Source organism: Emys orbicularis, chromosome 3 (genome assembly GCF_028017835.1).
Source record: "Emys orbicularis isolate rEmyOrb1 chromosome 3, rEmyOrb1.hap1, whole genome shotgun sequence".
NCBI lineage: Eukaryota > Metazoa > Chordata > Testudines > Emydidae > Emys > Emys orbicularis.
Window position 1 is genome coordinate 188558993 of NC_088685.1, and position 27989 is coordinate 188586981.

General features: G+C 41.2%; 1 protein-coding gene across 1 annotated transcript in view; it reads right to left on the minus strand.

The window, feature by feature from the left end:
* Window positions 1–1792: 1792 nt before the first annotated feature.
* The window catches only part of PPP1R21 (protein phosphatase 1 regulatory subunit 21), a 90635-nt gene continuing 64438 nt past the window's right edge, over window positions 1793–27989 (minus strand). Inside the window, exons 17-22 of the mRNA XM_065400986.1 lie at window positions 26656–26892; window positions 12784–12819; window positions 10877–10993; window positions 9422–9520; window positions 5545–5670; window positions 1793–2216 (exon numbers count right to left, since the gene is read on the minus strand). Of these exons, the coding sequence (XP_065257058.1) occupies window positions 2187–2216; window positions 5545–5670; window positions 9422–9520; window positions 10877–10993; window positions 12784–12819; window positions 26656–26892 (645 nt within the window). The 3' untranslated portion in view covers window positions 1793–2186. The remainder of the gene's footprint in view (window positions 2217–5544; window positions 5671–9421; window positions 9521–10876; window positions 10994–12783; window positions 12820–26655; window positions 26893–27989) is intronic.

Sequence of the window (27989 nt, forward strand, 5' to 3'; positions counted from 1 at the left end):
GGATGTTTGAGTGCGACTATGTGTGCAACCTCCATTAAACATGTAAGTGATAGTAAACACTATAAAACATAAATTTAATAATTTGATTTGGAGACGCAAAACAGGGCAACTAAGGTGTGTCTCACTGCAAGACAGAAGCCTCCTGCACAGGTCACTTCAAGGGAGGAGAAGAGAAGTATACGTTGACTCTCAGTTCTACTCTATTTACAACATAAAAGGAGGAACAATTCAGAGCCAAGACAACATTGTATTTTTAGAAGTAATCTTGATGGAACATAGCTCTTCCTATGTGCTTGTCCCTGAGGACTTTGCTATACTTAAAACAGCTGCTGGTAAGAGGCAGTACACAGTCTAGACTCAAAAAAGGCACCTCAGCAATATTAAATTTGTGACTTGGATTTTTTTTTATTATGGACTCAATACACATTGACTTGGCTAACATTACAGAGTGAATCTTGCATTTAGGACAGATAAGTGCCATATAATCCATTATGGAATAGAAGTTCAATGTAAAACATTTAGCAACACTGATTTTTGTCAGACACTATGCTGTGGAAACCTATGGTTAGAGCTGGTCGGGAATTTGACAATGTTTTTTCACTGGGAAATGCCAATTCATCAAAACAGTTCATTGCTATTCTGGGTTTTGAGGTCTCAATCTTTCCTGTTCCACTTGGCATAAATAAATATTCATTAGAGCAGGGACTTGAACCCGATTCTCCCACTTGCCAAGTGGGAGCCATAATCACTGAGCTAGAGAGTCAGTGTCACTTTCTCTGGCCCAATGTTTATTCAAAGTGGAAAAGCTCCAACAGGAGAGAGATCAACCACATTCCAAAATAGCCAACTGCCTGGTGGGTTGGGAACTCATCTGGGATGTGGGAGACCCAGGTCAAAATCCTTGCTGTGCCTGATTTGGAGCAGAAACTTGAAACCAGGTCTTCCCCTGCTCACATGAATGCACTAACAACCGGGTTGTTCTAGGGTGTGGCTGGCCTCTCATTATCAAAAGATCTCAGCTTCGTCTCAATGCTAACTCATGAAAATAGTTAAGGGATGGGAAAATCGTTTCATGCCCACCTCTACCTGTGGTATTAGACTGTGCTGAAAATCTTATGAGAGAGAGATTTACAGGCTTCCTAAATAAATTATAATTACGAGTAAACAATAAAAAAACAGATTTTTTTTTAAAAGTCAGTCCATTAGGGAAACTTCTTCATAATACCATAAAATGTTTTAACTGCTTTACAAATTCAGTGTTTAAGTCATCTGTGAATTAATAACTTCTAGAGAGTAGTAGATCAGCCTACCCTGTGTGCTGTTACACTGCTGAGACACAGGACTTTACAAAAAATATCTTTGTTCCCTTTCAACATTTTATGGTCACTTTTTGCTCTAGATTTTATGAGCAAATTTTTATACCAACACATTTTAAAATACAAACAAAATTCCCCAACAAGTCTTTAATGCAATTTCATGAGCATTTCTTGATTGAGCTACTTGTCCTCATGAGTTCAAAACCCAAGCCCCCAAGTACGAGAAACTGAAGTTTCCAATATTGCATATACCCCAAACAAGACTGAGCCAGTTCACTTTAAGTTTGAATTTATTGACATCAGGTTCCCTAAGCAACCATCCCAACTAATTCAGAAGATCTGAGAGCAGGAGGAAACAATAAATGTACACAAAATGCACAGATTGCATGGCCAAAAACGTTACATTTTCAAATTAATCTTGAGACACTTTTTTTTTTTTTTTTTTTAAGAACAGCAAAGAATGGAATGTATGAATGTTGACAGTTTAAACATTTTATCCAGAAACACACTATCGCACAGATACCAAGTTTAACCCATACTTGAATTTGAAAATATACATAATCTTAATTAGATTACATTAAAATCTAATTTCAAAAAGTGTACAGTAAAAACAACCTAAGGGAATTCCGATGCAAGTTAACCATGAGTGAAAATTCTTTGTTTTAACTGCCAACATTAAATTCTGTCTGTTTTACTGATTACAAGTTCTAAATGTGTCAAATTCATATACAGCACCAAATGACTTATTACTAGGCCAAACCCACCTCTGTTTCCTTTTAAGAACTACCCAAGAGGGTGACATTGAATTTTCAGCATCTGCAATTCTGTGTAGCAGTAGCAACATCTGAAAGACAGTTGATTGGCCGTAAACTATCGACTTTTGTTCTTTCTGGAATTTCCCTGTAGTGAAAAATAAACAATGCACGGAAGAACATAATTCATATGAAAATAACTTGTACGAACCACAAACAGGAACAAATCTGATGCCTATACAGAGAAAACATTACAAAAGAAAATGCAGCGTAGGAGAAAAAAGTCATTAAATTTCCAAGTAAGAAAGAAGAACAGAAAGCTTCTGTATTTAAAATCTTGTGTCTACTCTATAAATTCCCATTACACTTGTTATAACTGAGGGAAGAAAGGATTACAGCTTTCATAGTCATCAAAACCACAAATATTTTATTCTAATTAAAATCTAGAAGAAAGACACTGGAATTGTGTCCACGTTCTCAGGATTACGCCATCATTCAAATGCTGTGAAGGCAAGTGAGATTTTATCAGTAAATGGTACTTGTTTCTAATAAAACCCTTACAGGATAATTGCCCAAAGGAATAAATACTGGGAATTATTTTGTATCAATTTTTCTTAAGAAAACAGTGACCTTATCATATTTTAGCTTGTTTTAAACAGGATATTTACAGCACAATCTGGAGAAGAGTTCTAAATTTATCATTTTCCATTAATAGGATGTCAGTAATTCAAAAATGCATGTCTATTTGCAGGAGTTCATCGTTTAATTGTTTTAAGCAGAACTGGTTAAATGTTGCCAGCGTTTGATGCTTTGCTATTTCTTGCTGTTTTGACTTGGAAACAAAACCCTCCCCAAATTTGCAACTTTCACTTTGTCATGCTTCCATATTTAAAAGGGCCTCATTTTAAGTGAAATTGTGAAGTTACTGCTTGAGTACCTAAGGTTATGGGGGGAGAGGGAGGATTTTCTTTACTTTTCAAATGTTTCAGACATTGTTATTTTAATAAGCAACTTACACCATTTGTGCAGTGACTCTTTTCCAGAGGGATTTTTTAACATTATAATATGGCACAAATAGTCTCCACCACAGAAGAGACAACCAAAAGGGCATCCTTGCGCTTCGGTATTATGATGGTATTATGATTTCAGATCCTGATAAAGTAACATTGTTAAAGGGACACTATTGTTACAATCAGGGCCGGCTCCAGGGTTTTTGCCGCCCCAAGCAGCAACCAAAAAAAAAAACCAAAACAAAACAAAAACAAAAAAAGCCACAATTGCAATCAGCTCTACCGCTGCCGCTTCAGTCTTCGGCGGCAATTCGGCGGCAGGTCCTTCGCTCTGAGAGGGACCCACCGCTGAATTGTAACCGAAGAGCCGGACGTGCCGCCCCAAGCACCTGCTTGCTGGGCTGGTGCCTAGAGCCGGCCCTGGTTACAATTTATATTTAAAACAGATTTACCTGTATTAATAGTGAGATCTTAGATAAATTAAAATAGCTTAAGTCCATTTTAGATCTGTTTTGTACTTTTTGCTCAGCAGACTAGTTAATTTTATTTTTGTTTTAGATTGAAACTAATTAAAATTTCACTTTCTAGTATTTAGACTACAGACCGGTCAGCCTCACCTCAGTCCCTGGAAAAATCATGGAGCAGGTCCTCAAGGAATCCATTTTGAAGCACTTGGCGGAGAGGAAGGTAATCAGAAACAGTCTACATGGATTCACCAAGGGCAAGTCATGCCTGACCAACCTGATTGCCTCCTATGATAATTGGCTCTGTGAATATGGGGAAAGCAGTGGACATGATATACCTTGACTTTAGCAAAGCTTTTGATAAGTCTCCCACAGTATTCTTGCCAGCAAGTTAAAGTAGTATGGATTGGATGAATGGACTATAAGGTGGATCGAAAGTTGGCTAGCTCATCGGGCTCTATGGGCAGTGATCAATGGCTCGATGTCTACTTGCCAGCCAGTATCATGAGGAGTACCCCAGGGGTCGGTCCTAGGGCCAGTTTTGTTCAACATCTTCATTAATGATCTGGATGATAGGATGAATTGTACCCTCAGCAAGTTCGCAGATGACACTAAGATAGGGGGAAGAGGTAGATATGTTGGAGGGTAAGGATAGGGTCCAGAGTGACCTAGACAAATTGGAGGATTGGGCCAAAAGAAATCTGATGAGGTTCAACAAGGACAAATGCAGAGTCCTGCACTTAGGATGGAAGAATCCCATGCACTGCTACAGGCTGTGGACCGACTGGCTAAGCAGCAGTTCTGCAGAAAAGGACCTGGGGATTACAGTGGACGAGAAGCTGGATATGAGTCAACATTGTGCCCTTGTTGCCAAGATGGCTAACGGCATATTGGGTTGCATTAGTAGGAGCATTGCCAGCAGATCGAGGGAACTGATTATTCCCCTCTATTCAGCACTGGTGAGGCCACATCTGGAGTACTGTGTCCAGTTTTGGGCCCCACACTACAGAAAGGATGTGGACAAATTGGAGAGAGTCCAGCGGAGGGCAACAAAAATTATTAGGGGGCTGAGGCACATGACTTACGAGGAGAGGCTGAGGGAACTGGGTTTACTTAGTCTGCAGAAGAGAAGAGTGAGGGGGTATTTGATAGCAGCCTTCAACTACTTGAAGCTGGGTTCCAAGGAGGATGGAGCTAGGCTGTTCTCAGTGGTGGCAGATGACAGAACAAGAAGCAATGGTCTCAAGTTGCAGTGGGAGATGTCTAAGATGGATATTAGGGAAAACTATTTCACTAGGGGGGTGGTGAAGCACTGGAATGGGTTACCTAGGGAGGTGGTGGAATCTCCATCCTTAGAGGTTTTTAAGGCCCAGCTTGATAAAGCCCTGGCTGGGATGATTTAGTTGGGGTTGGTCCTGCTTTGAGCAGGGGGTTGGACTAGATGACCTCCTGAGGTCTCTTCCAACCCTAATCTTCTATGATTCTATGTGTGAAAACGAGAAACAAGAGCAGCTAACTTTTCAACTGGATCATTGGGATGAGAGAAAGAATAGCAGCTTTGAACACAATATATTGTAACTATGAAGGAGTGACCATAAATAATATCCATTAATGAATGCTTACAGTGTGACTCTCTTATCTCCTCCACCTTCCTGATCATCCTTCCATGTGCATTTTTAACAGTATGTTTTATTTTAAGGTAGCTGGAAAATGGTACTTATAAGAGTAAGAAGTCCCCTTTTAAAGCCTAATCTGGTGTGGGGAGGATGTAATAAGCTCTCTACAGTTAAGAGTGCAGGGAAAGACATAGTTTATGACCACCAGTCATTTTCAGATTCCAAGTTAGGTCCTAAAACTCTCATTCACTTGGATTAGTGGGGATAGGGCTTCAGATTTTCATGCCAAGTGGCTGAGAACAAAAAGGAGCTAGTAACTTCACACTCTACTTGCTAACCCAGGCTACAGACCATGCGCAAAGTAAATACAACACTTGGTAACCTACCTTACTCATTTTTAGTGTATCAATTTCTTCCCTTTGTTTAGATAAGGTTTCATTCATGCTGCACAGATGGTCACTCATCATACTTAGCTGATCTTCATAGCTTCTTTTGGTGGTTGTCAACTCATCCTAAGGAGTGAATGAACAGTAGCTTTCAGCTTTGCCTAATATTACAGTAGCACATTGTTCATGCAGACATGCAAGTTGTCCAACAAAGCTGCTAGGTTGACCAAACGTGTGCACTTAAGCAATTTCATTATGGAGAAAAGCAACTATGCAAAAATTTAAATGAAAAAAGTCTCTGTAGTTTTCTTATATATCTTTAAAACTTCATCCCCCCCTCCCCCACGATCACCTCCCAAAACTTATTTTATTACACTATTTTATAGATCATCATCTAACTAAGGGTTTAACAACATGGGACAAAAATCACTGAGGCTAAAACCCAGTTTTCAGCCCAGATGCAATTGTTTTTATTTATTAAGTTCTGTTTAACATTCAGGACTATGTGTTTAAAAATAAGTGTTCCAGCCAGTATGCTTTTTTTAAAAAAAAGAAAAGAAAACAATTTGTTATATAATTTTGGATGAATAGTTTGAGAGAGGTTTTTTGGGGAGATATATTTATCTTTACAGATATGTACTGAGGGTGCACTGTTTTAGAAGGAATTCAATTTTATAATTATGCCTATTTGCCACCAGAGAAATTGTCAAATTTCATCATACAAGAACTTCACAATGAAAAGAGTTCAGAAAAACACTACATAAATCCTGGTCTTAAACTCAAATAGGTGATCCAAAACCTCAATTAAGAACATGGGTAGATAGAACTGGGCCCAAAAGGACAGTACTATTAAATATCTGTATATACAAAGTCTTCAGTGTGGTATCTGAATACTTAAGAAAAATAACAGCTAAAGATTAAGGGCTGCAGGATCAGATCCTTTCTCATGCTTAGTATGCTCACTGACTTCAAGGGAACTATTTGTATGGGAGTCTGGGCTGCACAATCATGTCACATCATTAATACCTTGAAATCATACAGGGATTCATTAAGTCACTGGAGAATTTGTGGATAATTTCGATCATGCTGGTCTTGTTTATGAAGGTTAGGCATAGTACTAGCAATTTAAAAAAGTTTTGCATCAGAAGTCAAGTACTTTAAGAGCTACTAATAAAAGTCTACCATTGTAATCATTACTCCAAGGGATGGCAAAATGGCAGTCCACTAGCCATAACTCAAAGAACACTAAATGGGCAGCTAGTTGACAATATCACCATATTGTTCTCCTTTTATGTGTGATGTGATCTTCAAGCAGTAGTGACTGCACTAAGTCAAACAGAATTTTATTTAAAAATCTTATCTTGTTGCAGTGAATGCCAAAGATCAATGTAAGGCTGTTTCAGATGTACATCATCAGTTTGACATCAATCTGAAATACATGAAATATTTTTATATTTCAGATGTGATAGCAGATGCATATAAAGTGACATTATTCAAAAAGCTAAAGGAAGGTATTTTTTCATGGGCGTCACTATCATAAAACTTGTGCAAAGTCACCTTTGCAAATTTGAGAAAATAAAATGTGCATTACCTATAGAACAAAGTGCATTTAAAAAAAAATTTAGGCCATAGCAATACGACTTTAGGAATGTCAATATTAGGACTGGGAACAAGGTGGCAAGAAGTATTTCTAGGGTAACCACAAATGTCTGAGTAGAAGAATAGACTCTCTAACTCAGCAATTTCCAGTACTGTCATCATTAACTGAAAGCCTCATAACAGCCACGCTGTGCTTATTAGTAGTTTAAATCAGTTGCTCTCAATCTTTCCAAACTACTGAACCCCTTTCAGGAGTCTGAGTTGTCTTGTGGATCCCCAAGTTATACCCCACTTAAAAACTACTTGCTTACAAAAATCAGACAAAAATACAAAAAAGCGTCACAGAACACATTGAAAAATTGCTTACTTTCTCATTTTTTAATATGTAATTACAAAATAAATAAATTGGAATATAAATAGTGTACTTACAGCTCAGTGTATAGCATATAGAGCAGTATAAACAAGTCATTGTCTGTATGAAATGTTAGTTTGTACTGACTTTGCTAGTGATTTTTATGTAGCATGTTGTAAAACTAGGCAAATATCTAGATGAGATGATATAGTTCTTGGAAGACCTCTGCGTACCCTCAGGGGTACGCATGCTCCTGGTTGAGAACCACTGTTTTAAGTGATGGCTATTTACTGTGCCCTCAGTACAAATTCAATGGATGTAAAGAATTAAAATGTTTCATAGATAATTAATTTATCTTTAATACTTGTATTGAAAAGCAGGCCACGTGGTTACATTGTTCAATGCAAAGGCCTCACATTGCACTCCTGAATAGGTCCTGTCCATCTCTGAGTCATGAGTATGTGCTTCCTGTGTCTGGCAACCCTGACAAACCGTCACCCCCTTTCATGGTTCTGTATTACTACATGGACTCAATCTCAAAGCTGCTTTTTAGTAAGGTTGTCAGTTTACTGATGAAGTATCTAAAAAGGAAATTACGGGATTCATTTTACATTCCACATCTCAATTAAGAAGCCTCCCACCTTACCCAATGATAAAGAGGACTATGATGATGTGAAGGAGAGATTACATGAGATGGTTTAAAACCCGAAGGAATACTATACTCTGGCAACTATAACTCATGGAAAAATAGCTTCCTTCCTCTAAAACTTTTCCAAGCCAAAAATGTTGGTTTGTTTAAAAAGTGAAGAATCATCTGCTCATTAGAGTTAGCACTGGTTTGAACTAACTGAATATAGAGGGGGGTCAGAAAGTTAAACCTCTCTAAGTTCCTGAGTACTTATGTATTTACAATTTTCTCTTTTCTCATTCTCTTAATTATCTTGGAGCATAAGCTTTCATGGGTGAATACCCACTTCATCAAGCGCATGACGAAGTGGGTATTCACCCATGAAAGCTTATGCTCCAATACATCTGTTAGTCTTAAAGGTGCCACAGGACTCTCGGTTGCTTTTTACAGATCCAGACTAACACGGCTATCCCTCTGATACTTAATTATCTTGGCTCAGTTCTCTGGATTTTAAGTGCAAATGGTGCGCTGTGCATTTTTGCAGAGCAGTTTTTCAAGGAACTAAAACTGACATGTCCACAGTTTGATAACCACAGTTAAAAATTACTTATTTTATTAAGTTGCCATGTGGTTTTTATAATAAAGCACCATCAGCCTTCCAGGGGGAAAAAAAAAAAGCAGAGGCTGAAATAGTCTTAAAAATCCCAGCTGCTAGGGAGGATGCCCCAATGTACATTTATGATTCTGGGTTTTACTGGGAAAGTGAATATGTAAGTGCGTCTCAGTCTCTCTGCTAGCTAAGTTCTTGTATGAAGTGAAGTTGACTTTTCTATTTTAAAGTGCTCATTGAGCAAGAACCTTGTCAATTTCTCCTCTTCAGTCAGCCTATTAAAATGAAGTGTGGCAAGAGGAGAGAAGGGACATTAGATGCATATACATTATAATGTTTTGCACTCAGCTAAGCGGCTGGGATTTAATCATAGTTTTGGAAGCAAAAAACAAACAGGGATAATAAAGGGTAAAAGGGACAATATTTTCACAAGATATATGTTTACATCAAAATGGTATCTCCGTTACTGTAAGTATTTTCTCAATTTTTTAAAATAAGACATCCCATTTAATACTCAATCTTCGATAATTTTAAACATGTGCATTAGTGGGTTTGGTCTGCAATTCTACTCACACGCCATGACAGTTTTCAGACTTAGCATGGGACGTACACTGGGTTTTATGTTTTTCCACCCACAACTATCCCCTGGAGTGTGTCCATCAAATTGCTTAGCTAACATTTCACTTGCCTGTAATCTACTGATGCTTTGACTAGCTAATTTCATCTCCTCCACTAGTGATTCCTTAGACTTCTCAGCTAATGATAATCTTTTGGCAAGCGCTCGGCACTATCAACAAACAAACAAACAAACAAAAAATCAGTTAGTGCCAGCAGAGTATTGTACATAGCAAATTATTTGAAGCAGAGTTTTTTTTTGTTTTTTTTTTTTTAAATCTGAATGTTTGGGCCTTTCAAAATGCAAAGTTTTTGGTTTACAGAAAGTGTGTTACAGAAATAAGCTTTTATACAGAACTTCACAAGCTAAACAGTGATTGAACATTATAAAACACTAAACTTTCAGGATTTATTTTATAGAAGAGCACCTTACATTTTTAGACACTACTGCTAGAAAATAATATCTGCGATCAGAAGGATCTATTAATTTTGTTTAAAGAAAATATAAAAAGAAAGACAAATGAGATCTCAAGATGACAGGCACATGCACATATTGCTTAAATGTCAGTGCGGAAGGATGGTTCTTTCACATTATCTCATTATCTGCCATACCAATAACAGTTGTGTACATTAAAGCTGACAAAGCAAATCTAACCAAATATGGGGCACGTTCTGCATGTGTTTCTGGCAAAATTGCTCATCCTACTGAGGAGCATTTATCTGATTCTAAAATTCAACACAACAAATACTTGAAAACAGTTCTCAGCTTGCAAAGAAGTCAAGCAAGCCAAATTGTATAACATTCTCCAATTTCTAGGTGAGAGGTTAGTTCTAGTACTTCATTATCAAATTGCTAAATTCTTTGAAATTACTGTAGTTTGTCACATTAAGCCAGGGCAGTGGACAGCATGGGGGCTAGCACCCCTGCAATAGAAATATTGTGTTAACTCAGATATGCCAAGGAGGAGGGTGTGTCAAAGCAGGAACCAGAGGGACTAAAACTGTGGGGCCCAGGATTGGGCTGGGGAGCAGCTGCTGCAGTGCAGGGATTGGGTTGGGGAGTGGGACACAGAGGGGCTGGATGAGGCCCAGGTAGGAACCTCCTTCCCAGCCTGCAGCCAGCTTCTCTCCCCTCCTGCCCAAGTCTCAGTATCTCCCCCTGCCCCACCCTGCATTAAGCCAAGGACCTACATTCAATTCTATATAGTTTGGTAGCTAAAGCCAGCAATAAAATAGGTGTATAAGAATAACCCACTTAAAACCAATGTGCTTTCTTATTACCAAATGCAACTGATTAACGAGGGAGGTTGAATATGCAATTATTCAAAATTAAGAAATTGATGCAACACACAGCAAGTACAGCCTTTTATGAATACTACCCCAAAACCAAGGAATAAACTGCAGGAACAAATTATCGGATAGATTGTCCATGGTGTTTTGGTAGGAGCCTGTTGTTCATAACATTGATCTATAGAAAGTTCAGAAAGGAGTTACTGTTTTCAGTACAGGAGATTGACTGGATGCTCACCTCAGCATGAAAATGTACTGACTTGCTGTCAGCCAGCTGTAGAAGAGACGTAAGTTCTACTATCCTTGCCATATAGTGATTTTTTATCAAGTCTTCACGGGACTTAGCCTCTGGAGCCTGAAGAGTGAGAGCTCATGTGATCAAACAATTAAAAAGACTTTATCTTTATGAGAACTAAAGCCATAACCTAGGTCTTTATACGGGAACATTTTTTTTTTTTTTTTTTTTTTTTTTTTTTTTAAGTGGCAAGTTGTCCAAATGGGATGGACTATAGCACGTAAAATTTGATTGAGCTTGGCACTTCTTAGAGCAGACACATTTATAAAATAAAAGCAATCTTATCAGATATTGTGCAACACTACTAACTTGAGTCTTCTGAAAAACAATGATAAAACTCAAGGTTATATTTTATGTAGAGACTTGAGTAAGTAGTAGAATATAAAACAGTCACAATTTACATTAAAGGATTTCTGGTGAGGATACAAATCCTTGAGAACGACCTACTGTCCCCTTCTCACGACACAATTGTTACCTTGGATTCTCCAGCAAAGACGGAATTCTCAAAGATGGCCAGAACATTAGCAGCCCATGGACATTAGGAGCCACACTTCAAAACTGCATGTGCATTTTCAGAAGATTAATTAAAGAAATCTGACTTTAAATTTTTGCAGAAATGCCGCACTTTTCTGTAGACGACAATGAATTACCAACTTGGGGCAACTTTCATAATACATTTGCACCCTCTTAAATTTAAGTTTTGAGGTTCACACAAGACGGACTTTTATTTTAAAGAATTCTTATACAGCTAAGTCACATGGCTTAACATGTCTTTTATAAAGAAGCACTCAGTGCACTTAAACCCCATCTCATCTTCCAACAGCTTTTAGAATAACCTTACCATTCATGTCAACAGAACTCCTCTCTGCAGGATCACAGAGAGGGGAAAACATAGCATCTTAGCCCAATGTTCATGCTGTGATAAGAAATGCTAACTTTACTTCTTTAGTACCACTAAAACATAACATTTGGTGTGACTGCCAGTCATGTTTTATTTATTCTAATCACCTGTTTAAATAAAGAATAGTATATTTTTAGGGCACTTAAAATGCATACTAGACTAGTAAGGAAGAGGTTATCCAGGCAAATTCCCCATAAGTTGGAACTGAAAGACAAAGGAGATAGGAAAGGGAAGGAGTTAGGAAAGGCCTATAAATATGTGTTTTTTGCTGCTTCAACCCTCCTTTGATTATTAATCAATCTGAGGTTTGGAATCCAGCTCATGTCACTGAAGTACAAATACAGAGCTACACTTTCTAAAGCTACAGAGAACTTGATAATTTAAGAGCGCGCAGCTCTTAAATCTTGTTAAATTCCTTATCTGAACATGTCTGTTGAAAAAAATATATGAACCAGTACTATAAGCTAATGTCAGAGTTAGATTAAATTGGAGAATGAAGTATGGATTACCACCAATAGGTAAGGCTGCGAGACTGTCACAGAGGTCACGGATTCCGTGACTTTCTGGGAACTCCGTGACTTCTGCAGCCTGCTGCTGTGCCTGACCGCAGGGCCGCCTGAGCAGCTCGGGCCCCCCCAGTAACAGCAGTGGTCCCTGGCTGCCATCCCCCACCACCAGCGTGAATTTTTGTTTATTGTCCATGACTTTTTAGTAAAAATACCCATCACTAAATCTTAGCCTTACCAATAGGAAATGATGAGTTTCAGATATTCTTAGGGAAAAGTTATTGCGCAAGAATTCATTCATACCACATTGTACTAAATTACTCCAGAGGTCTCCAAGTAACTGACAGAGTAACTTAGTCATGCACAAGTTTTAGCACTTTCTGAATTATACATAGTATAAATCTTTATTACATATAACGATATGTATCAAATAGTCAAAGTACCTCTTTGTTGTCAGTGGTCATGGTCAACATTCCAATCTAGAACAAGGGAGAAAATAAACTCAGAACTGTAAAACAAGACTCCACTCCAACAGGTCACTTTGACACCAACTTATAACGAAAAGCAATAAGGTGATTAAATTTTTTAAATTAAAAATCTCAGACAGTTACAAGTTATGAGGCTTTGCTCATACATGAGCTATTAGTGAGGGTGCAACACTAAACTGTAACTTTTTAATAAGTAAAATTTTCTAATTAAATTAGACCAGAGTACTAGAGGCACAGTGTTTGCTAATATTTCACAGTGAGAATTTACAAATAGTTACAATATCCAGGATACTTAAGGATTTTTCCCTTTCAGTATAGATAAAGGCTAAACCAAATACTTATGGAAACCTTGTGTAAAGTTATGAAGCTAGCTGCTGACTAGCCAAGGAACTAATGATTTTTTTTTTAAATTTTCCTTTACACAGACCAAGGATCATGCAAAGAATGATCCCACCTAACATTAGCCAATACTACTAGTCAGACTGATTATAGTATCTCTCTCAATTTATTGCAAAAAATAGACAAATTAAGTTGCACTGGACTAAGATACTTCCTTAGCACCTTCTTTTGATGCCAATGAAGTCCATCTTGAATTTCTTAGAACTCCTATTAAAATCTTTTTCTCTGTGATCTCTCTCATTCAAACAAACTGCCAATGCAATTTGTTGTATGCAGTGTAGTTGTAACTGTGTTGGAACCAGGATATTAGAGAGACAAGGTGGGTGAAATAACATCTTTTATTGGACCAACATCTCGTTTCATAATTACTTCACCTTGGAAGTAGTTTCTCTTCTTCCTAGTCACTAAGTACTCCATATACAACTATTTTTAAACAAACATTAAACCAGGTTTTCCTCTGCAGCGCACAAAGTTCTAGGTTTCCTTTTTCACTTCAGTCTGCTTCTGTGTTGTATCCATGATTGAGTCTGTCCACAATTGTAAAGTGGAAATTTCTTAAACATACTGCCACAGTTTGGACAGATGTATTTTGCTATTAACAAGGCTGACACGCTGGATAAGACTGCTGTGGTAGGGTAGGTGGTAAAAATGAAATAAAGTACATTGATGAATATTTTCCAATCAACTATCCATTATCAATTATTTCAATTATCAGCTACTGTTTCCTAGTGATCAGAGTTAAACATTACAAATTACATTTCTAAACTGTTCCCCTTTGCTCACTGAGAGTATGTCTACACTATGAAATTAGGTCAAATTTATAGAAGCCGGTTTTATAGAAATCGGTTTTATACAGTCGATTGTGTGTGTCCCCACATAAAATGCTCCAAGTGCATTAAGTCGGCGGACCGCGTCCACAGTACCGAGGCTAGCGTCGACTTCCGGAGCGTTGCACTGTGGGTAGCTATCCCACAGTTCCCGCAGTCTCCGCCGCCCATTGGAATTCTGGGTTGAGATCCCAATGCCTGATGATGCAAAAACAGTGTTGCGGGAGGTTCTGGGTACATGTCGTCAGGCCCCTCCCCCTCCGTCAGAGCAACGGCAGACAATCGATTCGCGCCTTTTTACCTGGGTTACCTGTGCAAACAACATACCACGGCAAGCATGGAGCCCGCTCAGCTCAGCTCACCGTCACCATATGTCATCTGGGTGCCGGCAGACGTGGTACTGCATTGCTACACAGCAGCAGCTAATTGCCTTTTGGCAGTAGATGATGTATTACGATTGATATCCGTCATTGTCATATTCCTCAGTGAGTTCGATCAGAGGCACCTGGGCAGACATGTTTTGTCTCCTGGAGACTCAGTCCTGCCGGCAGTCCTATTGAACCGTCTTGACGATGATGGCTAGCAGTCGTAGTACAGCATCTTCTGCCAAGCACCCAGAAGATGCCGATGGCTATCAGTCATGCTGCACCGTCTGCTGCCAGCTTAAGATGTAAAAAATAGATGGACCACATTTGTTCTGTATTCATTTGCTTCCCCTTCCCTCCGTGAAATCAACGGCCTGCTAAACCCAGGGTTTTGAGTTCAATCTTTGGGGGGGCCATTCTGTGTGACAGTTGTTTGTGTTTCTCCCTGATGCACAGCCACCTTTGTTGATTTAATTCCCTGTACCTGTAAGCCATGTCGTCACTCGCCCCTCCCTCCGTCAGACAATAGTTTCGCGCCTTTTTTCAGCCCAGACGCCATAGCACTGGGATCATGGAGCATGCTCAGATCACCGCGGCAATTATGAGCACTATGAAGACCACGCACATTGTCCTGGAGTATATGCAGAGCCAGAACGTGCCAAAGCAAAACCAGGCGAGGAGGCGATTGCAGCGCGGCGACGAGAGTGATGAGGAAATTGACATGGACATAGACCTCTCACAAAGTACAAGCCCCAGCAATGTGCAAATCATGGTGTTACTGGGGCAGGTTCATGCCGTGGAACGCCGATTCTGGGCCCAGGAAACAAGCACAGACTGGTGGGACCGCATCGTGTTGCAGGTGTGGGATGATTCCCAGCGGCTGCGAAACTTTCGCATGCGTAAGGGCACTTTCATGGAACTTTGTGACTTGCTTTCCCCTGCCCTGAAGCACCAGAATACCAGGATGAGAGCAGCCCTCACAGTTGAGAAGCGAGTGGCGATAGCCCTGTGGAAGCTTGCAACGCCAGACAGCTACCGGTCAGTCGGGAATCAATTTGGAGTGGGCAAATCTACTGTGGGGGCTGCTGAGATCCAAGTAGCCAGCACAATCAAAGACCTGCTGATATCAAGAGTAGTGACTCTGGGAAACGTGCAGGTCATAGTGGATGGCTTTGCTGCAATGGGATTCCCAAACTGTGGTGGGGCGATAGACGGAACCCATATCCCTATCTTGTCACCGGAGCACCAAGCCACCGAGTACATAAACCGCAAGAGCTACTTTTCAATGCTGCTGCAAGCCCTGGTGGATCACAAGGGACGTTTCACTAACATCAACGTGGGATGGCCAGGAAAGGTACATGATGCTCGCGTCTTCAGGAACTCTGCTCTGTTTCAAAAGCTGGAGGAAGGGACTTTCTTCCCAGACCAGAAAATAACCGTTGGGGATGTTGAAATGCCTATCGTTATCCTTGGGGACCCAGCCTACCCCTTAATGCCATGGCTCATGAAGCCGTACACAGGCAGCCTGGACAGTAGTCAGGACCTGTTCAACTATAGGCTGAGCAAGTGCCGAAGGGTGGTGGAATGTGCATTTGGACGTTTAAAAGCGCACTGGCGCAGTTTACTGACTCGGATAGACCTCAGCGAAGCCAATATTCCAATTGTTATTGCTGCTTGCTGTGCGCCCCACAATATCTGTGAGAGTAAGGGGGAGACATTTATGGCGGGGTGGGAGGTTGAGGCAAATTGCCTGGCCGCTGATTACGCGCAGCCAGACACCAGAGCGGTTAGAAGAGTACAGCAGGGTGCGGTGCGCATCAGAGAAGCTTTGAAAACGAGTTTTGTGACTGGCCAGGCTACGGTGTGAAACTTCTGTTTGTTTCTCCTTGATGAACCCTCCGCCCCCCCCGCCCCCCGGTTCACTCTACTTCCCTGTAAACTAACCACCCTCCCTTCCCCCCTTCGAGCACCGCTTCCAGAGGCAATAGTCATTGTTACTTCACATTCGTGCATTCTTTATTAATTCATCACACAACTAGGGGGATAACTGCCAAGGTAGCCCGGGAGGGGTGGGGGAGGAGGGAAGGAAAAGGACACACTGCAGTTTAAAACTTTAAAACTTTAACACTTATTGAAGGCCAGCCTTCTGATGCTCCGGCAATCATCTGGGGTGGAGTGACTGGGTGGCTGGAGGCCCCCCCCACCGCGTTCTTGGTCGTCTGGGTGAGGAGGCTATGGAACTTGGGGAGGAGGGCTGTTGGTTACACAGGGGCTGTAGCGGCGGTCTCTGCTCCTGCTGCCTTTCCTGCAGCTCAACCATACGCTGGAGCATATCAGTTTGATGCTCCAGCAGCCGGAGCATCGACTCTTGCCTTCTGTCAGCAAGCTGATGCCACCTATCCTCTTCAGCCCGCCACTTGCTCTCTTCAGCCCGTGATTCAGCCCGCCACCTCTCCTCTCGTTCATATTGTGCTTTTTTGCACTCTGACATTGACTGCCTCCACGCATTCCGCTGTGCTCTGTCAGCGTAGGAGGACATCTGGAGCTCCGAGAACATATCATCCCGAGTCCCCCGTTTTCTCCTTCTTATCTTCACTAGCCTCTGTGAAGGAGAAACATTTGCAGCTGGTGGAGGAGAAGGGAGAGGTGGTTAAAAAAAGACACATTTTAGAGAACAATGGGTACACTCTTTCACGTTAAATTTTGCTGTTCACATTACACAGCACATGTGCTTTCGTTACAAGGTCGCATTTTCCCTCTTATATTGAGGGCCTGCCGGTTTGGTGTGAGAGATCACTCACGCAGTGCCAGGCAACAGATTTCGGCTTGCAGGCAGCCATGGTAAGCCACAGTCTTTTGGCTTTTTTAACCTTCTTAACATGTGGGAATGGTTTCAAACAGTAGCGCCCTCATTTCCCATACCATTGGGTTGTCCATTTAAAATAGGTTTGCAATGTAAAAGGAGGGGCTGCGGTTTCCGGGTTAACATGCAGCACAAACCCAACTACCCCCCCTCCACACACCCAATTCTCTGGGATGATCACTTCACCCCTCCCCCCTACCGCGTGGCTAACAGCGGGGAACATTTCTGTTCAGCCGAGCAGGAACGGGCACCTCTGAATGTCCCCTTAATAAAATCACCCCATTTCAACCAGGTGACCGTGAATGATATCACTCTCCTGAGGATAACAAAGAGCGATAAGGAATGGATGTTGTCTGCATGCCAGCAAACACCAGGACCATATGCTGCCGTGCTTTGTTATGCAATGATTCCAGACTACGTGCTATTGGCCTGGCGTGGTAAAGTGTCCTACCATGGCGGACGGGATAAGGCAGCCCTCCCCAGAAACCCTTTGCAAAGGCTTTGGGAGTACATGAAGGAGAGCTTTCTGGAGATGTCCCTGGAGGATTTCCGCTCCATCCCCATACACGTTAACAGACTTTTCCAGTAGCTGTACTGGCCGCGATTGCCAGGGCAAATTAATCATTAAACACGCTTGCTTTTAAACCATGTGCAATATTTACAAAGGTACACTCACCAGAGGTCCCTTGTGTGCCCTCAGGGTCTGGGAGCATGCCTTGGGTGAGTTCGGGGGTTACGGGTTCCAGGTCCAGGGTGATAAACATATCCTGGCTGTTGGGGAAACTGGTTTCTCCGCTTCCTTGCTGTGAGCTATCTTCATCATCATCTTCCTCGTACCCCGAACCCGCTTCCCTGTTGCGTGATTCTCCATTGATGGAGTCAAAGCACACGGTTGGGGTAGTGGTGGCTGCACCCCCTAGCATGGCATGCAGCTCCGCGTAGAAGCGGCATGTTTGCGGCTCTGCCCCGGACCTTCCGTTTGCCTCTCTGGCTTTGTGGTAGGCTTGCCTTAGCTCCTTAATTTTCACGCGGCACTGCTGTGCGTCCCTGTTATGGCCTCTGTCCTTCATGGCCTTTGAGACTTTTTCTAATATTTTGCCATTTCGTTTACTGCTACGGAGTTCAGCTAGCACTGATTCATCTCCCCATACAGCGAGCAGATCCCGTACCTCCCGTTCTGTCAATGCTGGAGCTCTTTTGCGATCCTGGGACTCCATCATGGTTACCTGTGCTGATGAGTTCTGCATGGTCACTTGTGCTCTCCACGCTGGGCAAACAGGAAATGAAATTCAAAAGTTCGCGGGGCTTTTCCTGTCTACCTGGTCAGTGCATCTGAGTTGAGAGTGCTGTCCAGAGCATTCACAATGAAGCACTGTGGGATAGCTCCCGGAGGCCAATAACGTCGAATTCTGTCCACACTACCCCAAATCCGACCCGCAAAGGCCGTTTTTAGCGCTAATCCCCTCGTCGGAGGTGGAGTAAAGAAACCGGTTTAAAGGGCCCTTTAAGTCGAAAAAAAGGGCTTCGTCGTGTGGACGTGTCCAGGCTTAATTCGATTTAACACTGCTAAATTTGACCTAAACTCGTAGTGTAGACCAGGCCTGAGCTAAGTGTTCAAAAGCTGGCATGAGCACAAATCTTCATAGGCTTATTCTAGGGTGCAAATGTAATTTAGGAACATACTTTACACAGATGAGGCTGAAGGACACGGAAAATCAGTGAAATTTGGAGTCAGCTATGGAAAGGTAATGCAGAGCTTTTTCCATTTGGGCACAACACAGAGCATGCATCTGCCTAACTTTCTTTAGAGTAACTTTTAAGCCTACTTGTTTGTCCTCTTCTATTTTGCAGAGCCCTAGCATCTTGGAGGTTGTGCTCCTTTGGCTTTCCCCATAGTTCTGTCCCAACAAAGATGCACCAGGCCTCCACGTCAGAGTCCAGAGGATGTTCCTAATTGTTACTTTCTGCTTTTAAACATCTTCTTTAACCCAGGCTAGCCCAGCTATGTAGGAAAGGTTCTTTCTGGCAGAGATAAAGATGGGACTTCTAGAGCCAATGACGCACCTTTAAAGAAACTAGAAGGCTCACAGAAATGTTCCCAGAAGCTACAGGCCAAACAAAACTGTGCCTGGAATATATACACATTTACTTATTTTGACATGTGATGTTGACAATGTGTGTTTTAAAGGTCATCAAGTTTTAACTTTGAACCTCAAACTCTGTTATTAAATAATTATTTTCCATCCCATCATGACACCCCTCAATTTCCCACTGTGAAAATTTAAATTGATAAAAATTAAAAAGTTAAAAAACAAAACAAAACACTGATTTTATAAATATTAAAAAAAACCCTGAATTCTGCCAAACCTACTTATCACGCATGCTTTATGGGTCTTCATCTTCAAGTAATATATCAGTAAAATGGTAGGGCGTCCCCTGGAAGCAGCATGCAGCCACTTTGCCCAACAGCTGTGGAAAATGGGAAATGGCTACTGCATTCTGGGCTCCTGCGGCTAAACAAGCTAGTCCAAGATTTACATATGGCTTCTTTGGATGAGGGAAGGAGCTGTGAAATCAAGAGAAGAAGCTGAGACACTGAAAAGAAGGAGAGTGCACATTGCTTGTATCCAAAAGACAAAATGGAGAGGGTCGAAAGGAAGAGTGACCAGCTAATAAAAGTTAGAATAAATATTTAATGTTATACGTGGATATGCGCCACAGGTTGGTTTTACGATTGAGGAGAAGGAGGAATTCCAGATCAAGCTGGACCAAATAAGTGAAATACCACAAGCTGAGTACTTGATTATCGGAGCAGATCTCAACAGACATGGGGGAGAACATAGTGAAGGGTATGACAACTGTCACAGAGGACGAGGCTTTGGAACCACAAACGAAGCTGGTGAGGATACCTTAGATTTAGCCAGAATCCATGGCCTGATTGTCAAGAGAGAGGGAGACTTAATTACATACAAAAGCGGTGCCAACAAGTACCAGATCAATCACTTCCTACCAGAGGAAGAAATCTTAAAAAAAAAAAAAGATTAAGTGATCAAGCTTTACAAGCTGGTAAAGAAAACATCAAAAACAATGGATGCAGAAGTTAAAGGTCAGGCATCGAAAGCCTTATACACAGGACTACTAACAAAGGAAGGGGAAAAAGGATTAGCCAAGATTAAGCAAAGGTCTTAAACATAGGACTTGGGAGCCATGAAGCAAGTCAAAAATAAAAACAGAGTACTGGTGGAAGATGGTGAAATCATTAGGAGGTGACAGCGGTTTTATGTGAAACTACTCAATGAAAAGAATACAAAAAACCTGTTGAGGGAAGTATGAGCAAGCAACAACCTCTCAATACCCATTACCATGGTGGAGACTCAGACATCGCGACAATGAAATATGGGAAGGCAGTGGGACTGGATAGTGTATCCACTGAAGCACTTAAAGCATTCGGTCGTGAGGGAGTTGTGGTGGTGAACTTTTTCAACTTAATTCTCCATACTGGAAAAATACCTGATCAGTAGAGGAAGAGCACATTGTTCCCTATCTTCAAGCCTAAGGGAGATATGCAAGAATGTAGTAATTACTGACCCACCAAGATAATGAGTCACATGATTAAATGGCTGGAAAGAATTATTGGGAGGGACTGGAGCATAAAGTGACAACCAATTTGGGTTTATGCCAGGAAGGTAAATGATGGATGCAGTGTTTGCAGCCCAAATATTGCAGGAGATATAGAGGAAGAAAAGCAAGGAATTGCACTTAATGTTTGTGGATTTAGAGCAGGGGTAGGCAACCTGCAGCACATGAGCTGATTTTCAGTGGCACTCACACTGCCCGGGTCCTGGCCACTGGTCTGGGGATCTCTGCATTTTAATTTAATTTTAAATGAAGCTTCCTAAACATTTTTAAAACCTTATTTACTTTACATACAACAATAGTTTAGTTATATATTATAGACTTATAGAAAGAGACCATCTAAAAATGTTAAAATGTATTACTGGCACGCAAAACCTTAAATTAGAGTGAATAAATGAAGACTCGGCACACCACCTCTGAAAGGTTGCCGACCCCTGAGTTAGAGACTGCTTATGACAGAGTTCCTATATAACTGTTATGGCGTTGCCTGCAATTGCATATTCTGCCAGAGATACATGTTCAGACTACACTGCTCTACAGCCAAAATGCTTCTGAAATAAATGTAGTCAAACTTTACTAATTCTGGGTCACTGAGAACGAAAATGATGCTTAAAATTGTTGATTGGCTCTAGTTTTCAAAATATGCTATTGGGTCAGTATATACGACCCTTGACTTGGGAATGGTGGAGGATAAGTGAGTTATAAAGGGAAGGGATCTCAATTTAAACCAGAAATGACTAAAATACATCTTTGACTGGATCTATGAATAAATCTATGACTGGGTTTGGACAGTACTTGCTTTTTAGGCAAAACAATGAATGATGCAATCTGAAGCTGGTATTGCGTCATACATGATATGAATTGCATCATGTTATTCCTAGAAGTCATGGATGATGCAATCATAACGAAGCTTACATCACTCTGCTGAACAAATTGCCCTATATCAGCTCTAGAAATCATACAGTGTCGTGCTCTCTTATTTGTCAGTGTTTGATTTTGCAAAGGGACACATTTCTGTTTAGCCAAAGTGAGCAGAGATGCCTCGTACTTGTGTGAACAGTGCAGATAACTTCTGCTATGTTTGTGGTGAAGTGACTTTTGCATCACAAAAGCGCAGTATAACCACTATGGTTAAGAAAGCCTATCACCTTTATTTTGGCTGCAAAATTGGAGATCAGGACAAGAGGTGGGCCCCACACATATGCTGCAACACTTGTGCAACAAATCTTCACCAGTGGTTGAACAGGAAAAGGAAATCTATGCCTTTTGCAGTGCCAATGATTTGGAGGGAGCCAATAGATCATACCAGCAATTGTTACTTCTGCATGGTGCCTCCAGTTGGGAAAGGTGTGTCAAAGAAGAAAAAGTGGACTGTGCATTATCCAAACATTCCATCAGCTATACGCCCAGTACCCCACGGAGAAGGACTGCCGGTTCCTGATGCACCAGAATCATTCTCACTTGAGTCAGACGAGGAAGAGGAAGAGGATGAAACTTCTGGTCCTGAACCATCAATGTCACAGGACCCACATTTTCTCCCATCCTCCTCCTCTGAACCACACCTCATAACACAAGGTGAGCTGAATGACCTTGTCAGGGATTTGGAACTACCCAAGAGTAAGGCAGAGCTGTTGGGCTCCAGACTACAGCAGTGGAATCTCCTGGCAGGTGATGTTAGGGTTTCCATGTTCCGTGACCGTCAAAAGGATCTTGTCCCATTCTTCTTCATGGAAGGTGATCTTGTAGCCTGCAACAACATTGATGGTGTGATGGCAGCCCTCAACATCGTTCACGATCCAGATGAGTGGAGACTGTTCATTGATTCATCGAAGACGAGTCTTAAAGCTGTTTTACTGCATAATGGCAATGTTTTGCCATCAATTCCAGTTGGTCATGCAGTCCATATGAAGGAAACCTATGACAACATGAAACAACTTTTGAGGTGCATAAACTATGACCAACATCAGTGGCAGCTTTGTGGCGATTTGAAGGTTGTTGCTCTCTTGCTTGGTCTGCAGACTGGATACACAAAGTACTGCTGTTTTCTCTGCAAATGGGATAGTCGTGCAAGAGATTCCCACTACATCAAGAAAGATTGGCCACTCCGACAGTCATTGGAGCCTGGGAGGAAAAGTGTTCAGCATCCACCACTTGTTGAATCAAGGAAGGTTTTGTTACCACCCGTACACATCAAGCTGGGTCTGATGAAGAACTTTGTCAAGGCCATTGACAAAACACAAGCAGCTTTCAAGTACCTCCGTGGAAAATTTCCAAGGTTAAGTGAAGCTAAGATAAAGGAAGGTGTCTTTTTGTTGTTCCTCAGATTCATGAACTTCTTCGAGATGATGCATTTGACCATGCACTGCGTGGCAAGGAAAAGACGGCATGGAAAGCCTTCCAGTTAGTGGCAATAAATTTTCTCGGAAACAACAAGGCAGACAACTACAGGTTGTTGGTGGAAAACCTCCTCAAGGCATACAAAAGCCTTGGTTGCAACATGTCACTAAAGAAACATTTTTTGCACTCTCATCTAGATTTTTTTCCATCGAACTGCGGAGCAGTGAGCGACGGGCACGGCAAGCGATTTCACCAGGACATTGCAACAATGGAGAAACGCTATCAGGGCAAATGGAGCCCATCAATGCTTGCAGACTATTGCTGGACAGTGACAAGAGATGCTCCATTTAATGAATACAAGAGACAAGCCAAGAAGCGCCGAGTAGACACTGAATAGGACTAAACTATGTACATAATAGTTTACCTTTTGTTTCATAATAAATTTTATTTATATAACCCTTTTGCTGATTTTTAAAGTGTTACATAAACAGGACAGGTGAAATATTATCATGTAAAGCAACCATAAACACATGAAAAGACCTAGGTTTACAATTTATGATTAAAACTCTACTATCTACACAATATACATAGACATAAAATGTAAAAACTTAAATATCTTAGAAACAGTAGCCAGTTGTTTTAATTGTCATATTTGAATTCAGCACATCAAAATACATAATAAATAGCACATTTTATCTCTGAAGCAGACGACGTCTCAAAAATTGTAGACCAGTGCTATCATAGACATATACTAGGATAGCACAATAGTAGCAAGAAGCTGCTGTGGCTACAGCAAGTCATTCACTGGGATGGTAGGTCTAAATCAAGTATCAGCCTTAAACCCATTCCTATGTGTGATTGTAATGGACACCTTAACGCAGGATATTAGGGGAGAGGCTCCATGCAGTGTGCTTTTCGCTGATGACATTATATCACGGTCTGAAGATAAATATTAACTGAAAAGAGACCTAGAACTATTGACGGTCGCATTAAAAGAAAATGTCTTACAAATCAGCCGATACAAAATGGAACTCGTGCAATGCTTCCTTGAGAGGGACAACGAGAAGCCAGTAAAACTCAGATGGTGTAGAGTTAAATACCGCAGTTCAGTGTTGGGCCATGATGGGAATGTGGATGGAGATGTTGGAAGCCACATGAAGAGTGCTTGGTATAAATGGACCAAGTTGACAGGAATTCTCTGCAGTAGGAATTGTGTAAGTAAATTAAAGACCAAAGTGTATAAGATTATGATTAGGCCAGCCCTGAAGTCTGGGTCAGAATGCTGGCCAATGAGGAAGAGAAAAACTACTTTACACTGCCAAAATGAGAATACTCAGATGGACGCAGAGTAAGACAAGAGCTGATAGGGTACGCAATAAAACGGTACAAGCAGTGATTCAGATAGCCTCCATTGTGGAAAAGGTGAGGGAGTATTGACTGAGATAGCTGCATCATGTGAGATGTTTGCCAGAGAGTACAAGAGCTAGTAGTCATGGGACAAAGACCACAAGGAAGACTTAGAAAAAGGTGGCTTAAGACACTGAAGAACAACATGAGGAAGGTTTCAGAGTGGTAGCCATGTTAGTCTGCATCAGCAAAAACAACGAGGAGTACTTGTGGCACCTTAGAGACCAACAAATTTATTTGGGCATAAGCTTTCGTGGGCTAAAATCCACTTCATCGGATGCATGCAGTGGAAAATACAGTAGGAAGATATATATACACACACACACAGAGAACATGAAAAAATGGGTGTTGCCATACCAACTATAACGAGACTAATCAATTAAGGTAGGCTATTATCAGCAGGAGAAAAAACAGTAACAGTAGGGGGGGAAAAATTAGCAACCACACAACAAAAACACTAATTAAGGAACCTATCCTTGCAACAAAGCCTGTTGCCAACTCTGTCCACATACCTATTCAACGGACATCGTAAGACCTAATCACATCAGCCACACAATCAGAGACTCGTTCACCTGCACATCTACCAATGTGATATATGCCATCATATGCCAGCAATGCCCCTCGGTTTGGCCAATGTACATGGCAGGACAGTCTCTATGCACAAGAATAAATGGACACAAATCAGATGTCAAGAATTATAACATTCAAAACCAGTCGGAGAACACTTCAATCTCCCTGGACCCTCAATTACAGACGTAAACGTCTCAATACTCCAACAAAAAACTTCAAAAACAGACTCCAACGAGAAACTGTTGAACTGGAATTAATTTGCCAACTGGACACCATTAAATTAGGATTGAATAAAGACTGGGAGTGGATGGGTCATTACACAAAGTAAAACTATTTCCCCATGCTTATTTTTCCCCCTACTGTTACTCACACCTTCTTGTCAACTGTTGGAAATGGGCCATCCTGATTATCACTACAAAAGTTTGTTTTCCTCCTGCTGATAATAGTCCACCTTAATTGATTAGTCTCGTTATAGTTGGTATGGCAACACCCATTTTTTCACAGTGTGTGTGTGTGTGTGTGTGTGTGTGTGTGTGTGTGTGTGTGTGTGTGTGTGTGTGTGTGAGAGAGAGAGAGAGAGATCTTCCTACTGTATTTTCCACTGCATGCATCCGATGAAGTGGGTTTTAGCCCACGAAAGCTTATGCCCAAATAAATTTGTTAGTCTCAAAGGTGCTACAAGTACTCCTCATTCTTTTAACATGAGGAAGTTTAGTTTCAGCTTGGAAGACACACTTGACAAGAATGCTTGGAGACAAAGAACACGAGCCACCGACACCGAACAACAGGACACGGCAAAGGCAAAGAAGGTTAATTCTGTTATAAGCTATAACTGTTATAAGTAATCACAGGTCCACATTATTCTTTATAACAAATATACACTATCAGTTCAAGGAAGCTATCCTAGTTACAATTTATTAGCAGATCATGAATTTGATATATTACAGGTAAGCAGCATTTGTATCTTCCAACGATGCTTAAGTAGTCTAAAAATATTGTCTACAAGAGAAATGTAAATATTTTAGGCCAACTCTAAGTAAGTTACTTCTTGCAGGATACCAGCTCTCTGTATACTTTTGATTCTGATTTTTAAAGTCAGTTCTTTACATCTCCTACCAATATGACTTTTGTGGACCTATAAGTAATATTAATGAAGTTGCAGAACAAGACAGGTGTCTCTAAAAAAACCAAAAATACAAAAAACAATCACTAAGGCCTGCATTCTGCAGGAGACATCAGCTGTCAACTTGATTTAGACTCAAAACTGCTTTAAATTTAATGTGGATGATGTCATAATTAAAACCTCAAATGATATTGTTCCATTGATCAAACAATATTACCAAAAAGTTGCTGTTTCCAAGTGTAAAAGATCTTTCCTCCAGCACATTGAGAAATAAAAGGATCTGAGGAAAAAGTCACTTACCAGACTCATTCTTTTAACAGGCTCCCTTGAAGTCTTTTTTATGGCTTCTTCTTTCTCTCCTTCGGCTGCATTCAGCAGAACAGAATTTTCTGGCATAGGCTCAATCAACTGTCCACTAAGTGAGCTCTTTAGCTTCTGGTTTTCTCTCTCTAACTTAATTTTGGCTAGCTGGGCCTCAAGCATCCAATGTTCCTTTTCCTGCTCCAGTTTTGCAATCTTCTCCAAACTTTGCTGGACCTTAAGAAGGAAAAGTTAACTGTGTTTGAATTGTAGAAAGAATGTGACGTGTTGGGAATTAAATTAAGAATTACCCGAAGACATATGGTCTAAGTAAGTGAATGAGATTAGATGGTACAGCAGGTTAATGCCTAAAGGCCCAAAGTTCTAGGTTTAATATGCTTAGGTCACAAGTAGAAATGTGTTTAAATGGTTTCAATTGGTCCCTACTGCATATCTGCACATCACAAGAGTCAGCACAATTGGCAATCTTCCATTAAGGGGGATCCACGGCTAGAATATCAAAAGTAGTTGTAGGTCAGGATTAGAAGAACTGTGTGTGGAAATTTGAACAGCAGTATGCCTGGCTCCAGCCAGCCATTTCACAGCTTTAAGATTTGCGAGCTGATAACAAACATGTTGCAAAAATAAAGGAATAAACACAATACAAATTAAATTTATGGGCTGCAATTCCTCAAGAGCCATAGAAAAATATTTAGTCTTGGAAAATTCCACATACATTTCATTTAAACTCCTCTTCCTTAGTACACTCTAAACAAGATATTTTCCATTTATTAAAAGCTCATTAACAACCCACTGATTTCTTTGCACTGATCAGGTAGTTAATATCCAGAGCAAGTGTTCTCAAACTTCATTGCACTGCGACCCGCTTCGGACAACAAAAATTACTACAAGACCCCAGGAGGGGGACCGAAGCCGGAGCCCCGCCGAACCAGGCTGGGGGGGGGGGGGGGGGGACAAAGCTGAACCCCAAGGGCTTCAGCCTTGAGGAAGGGGGACTGTAACCTGAGCCCTGCCCCCCAGGGCTGAAACCAAAGCCTGAGCCCTGCCACCCAGGGCTGAAGCCCTTGGGCTTCAGCCCCTGGCAGTGGGGCTCAGTCTTAGGCTTCAGCCCCGGCCCCAGCAAGTGTAACACCAGCCGTGGCGACCCCATTAAAACTGGGTTGCGACCCACTTTGGGGTCCCAACCCACAGTTTGAGAACCGCTGATCTAGAGCGGTTAGCCTCTGCTTTAGCTTGGCCCCAGTCTATCCAAACTAGCCACTACCTAATCCCTAAAGTTTGACATATACTCAGCATATGGATTCTCAAGAGAA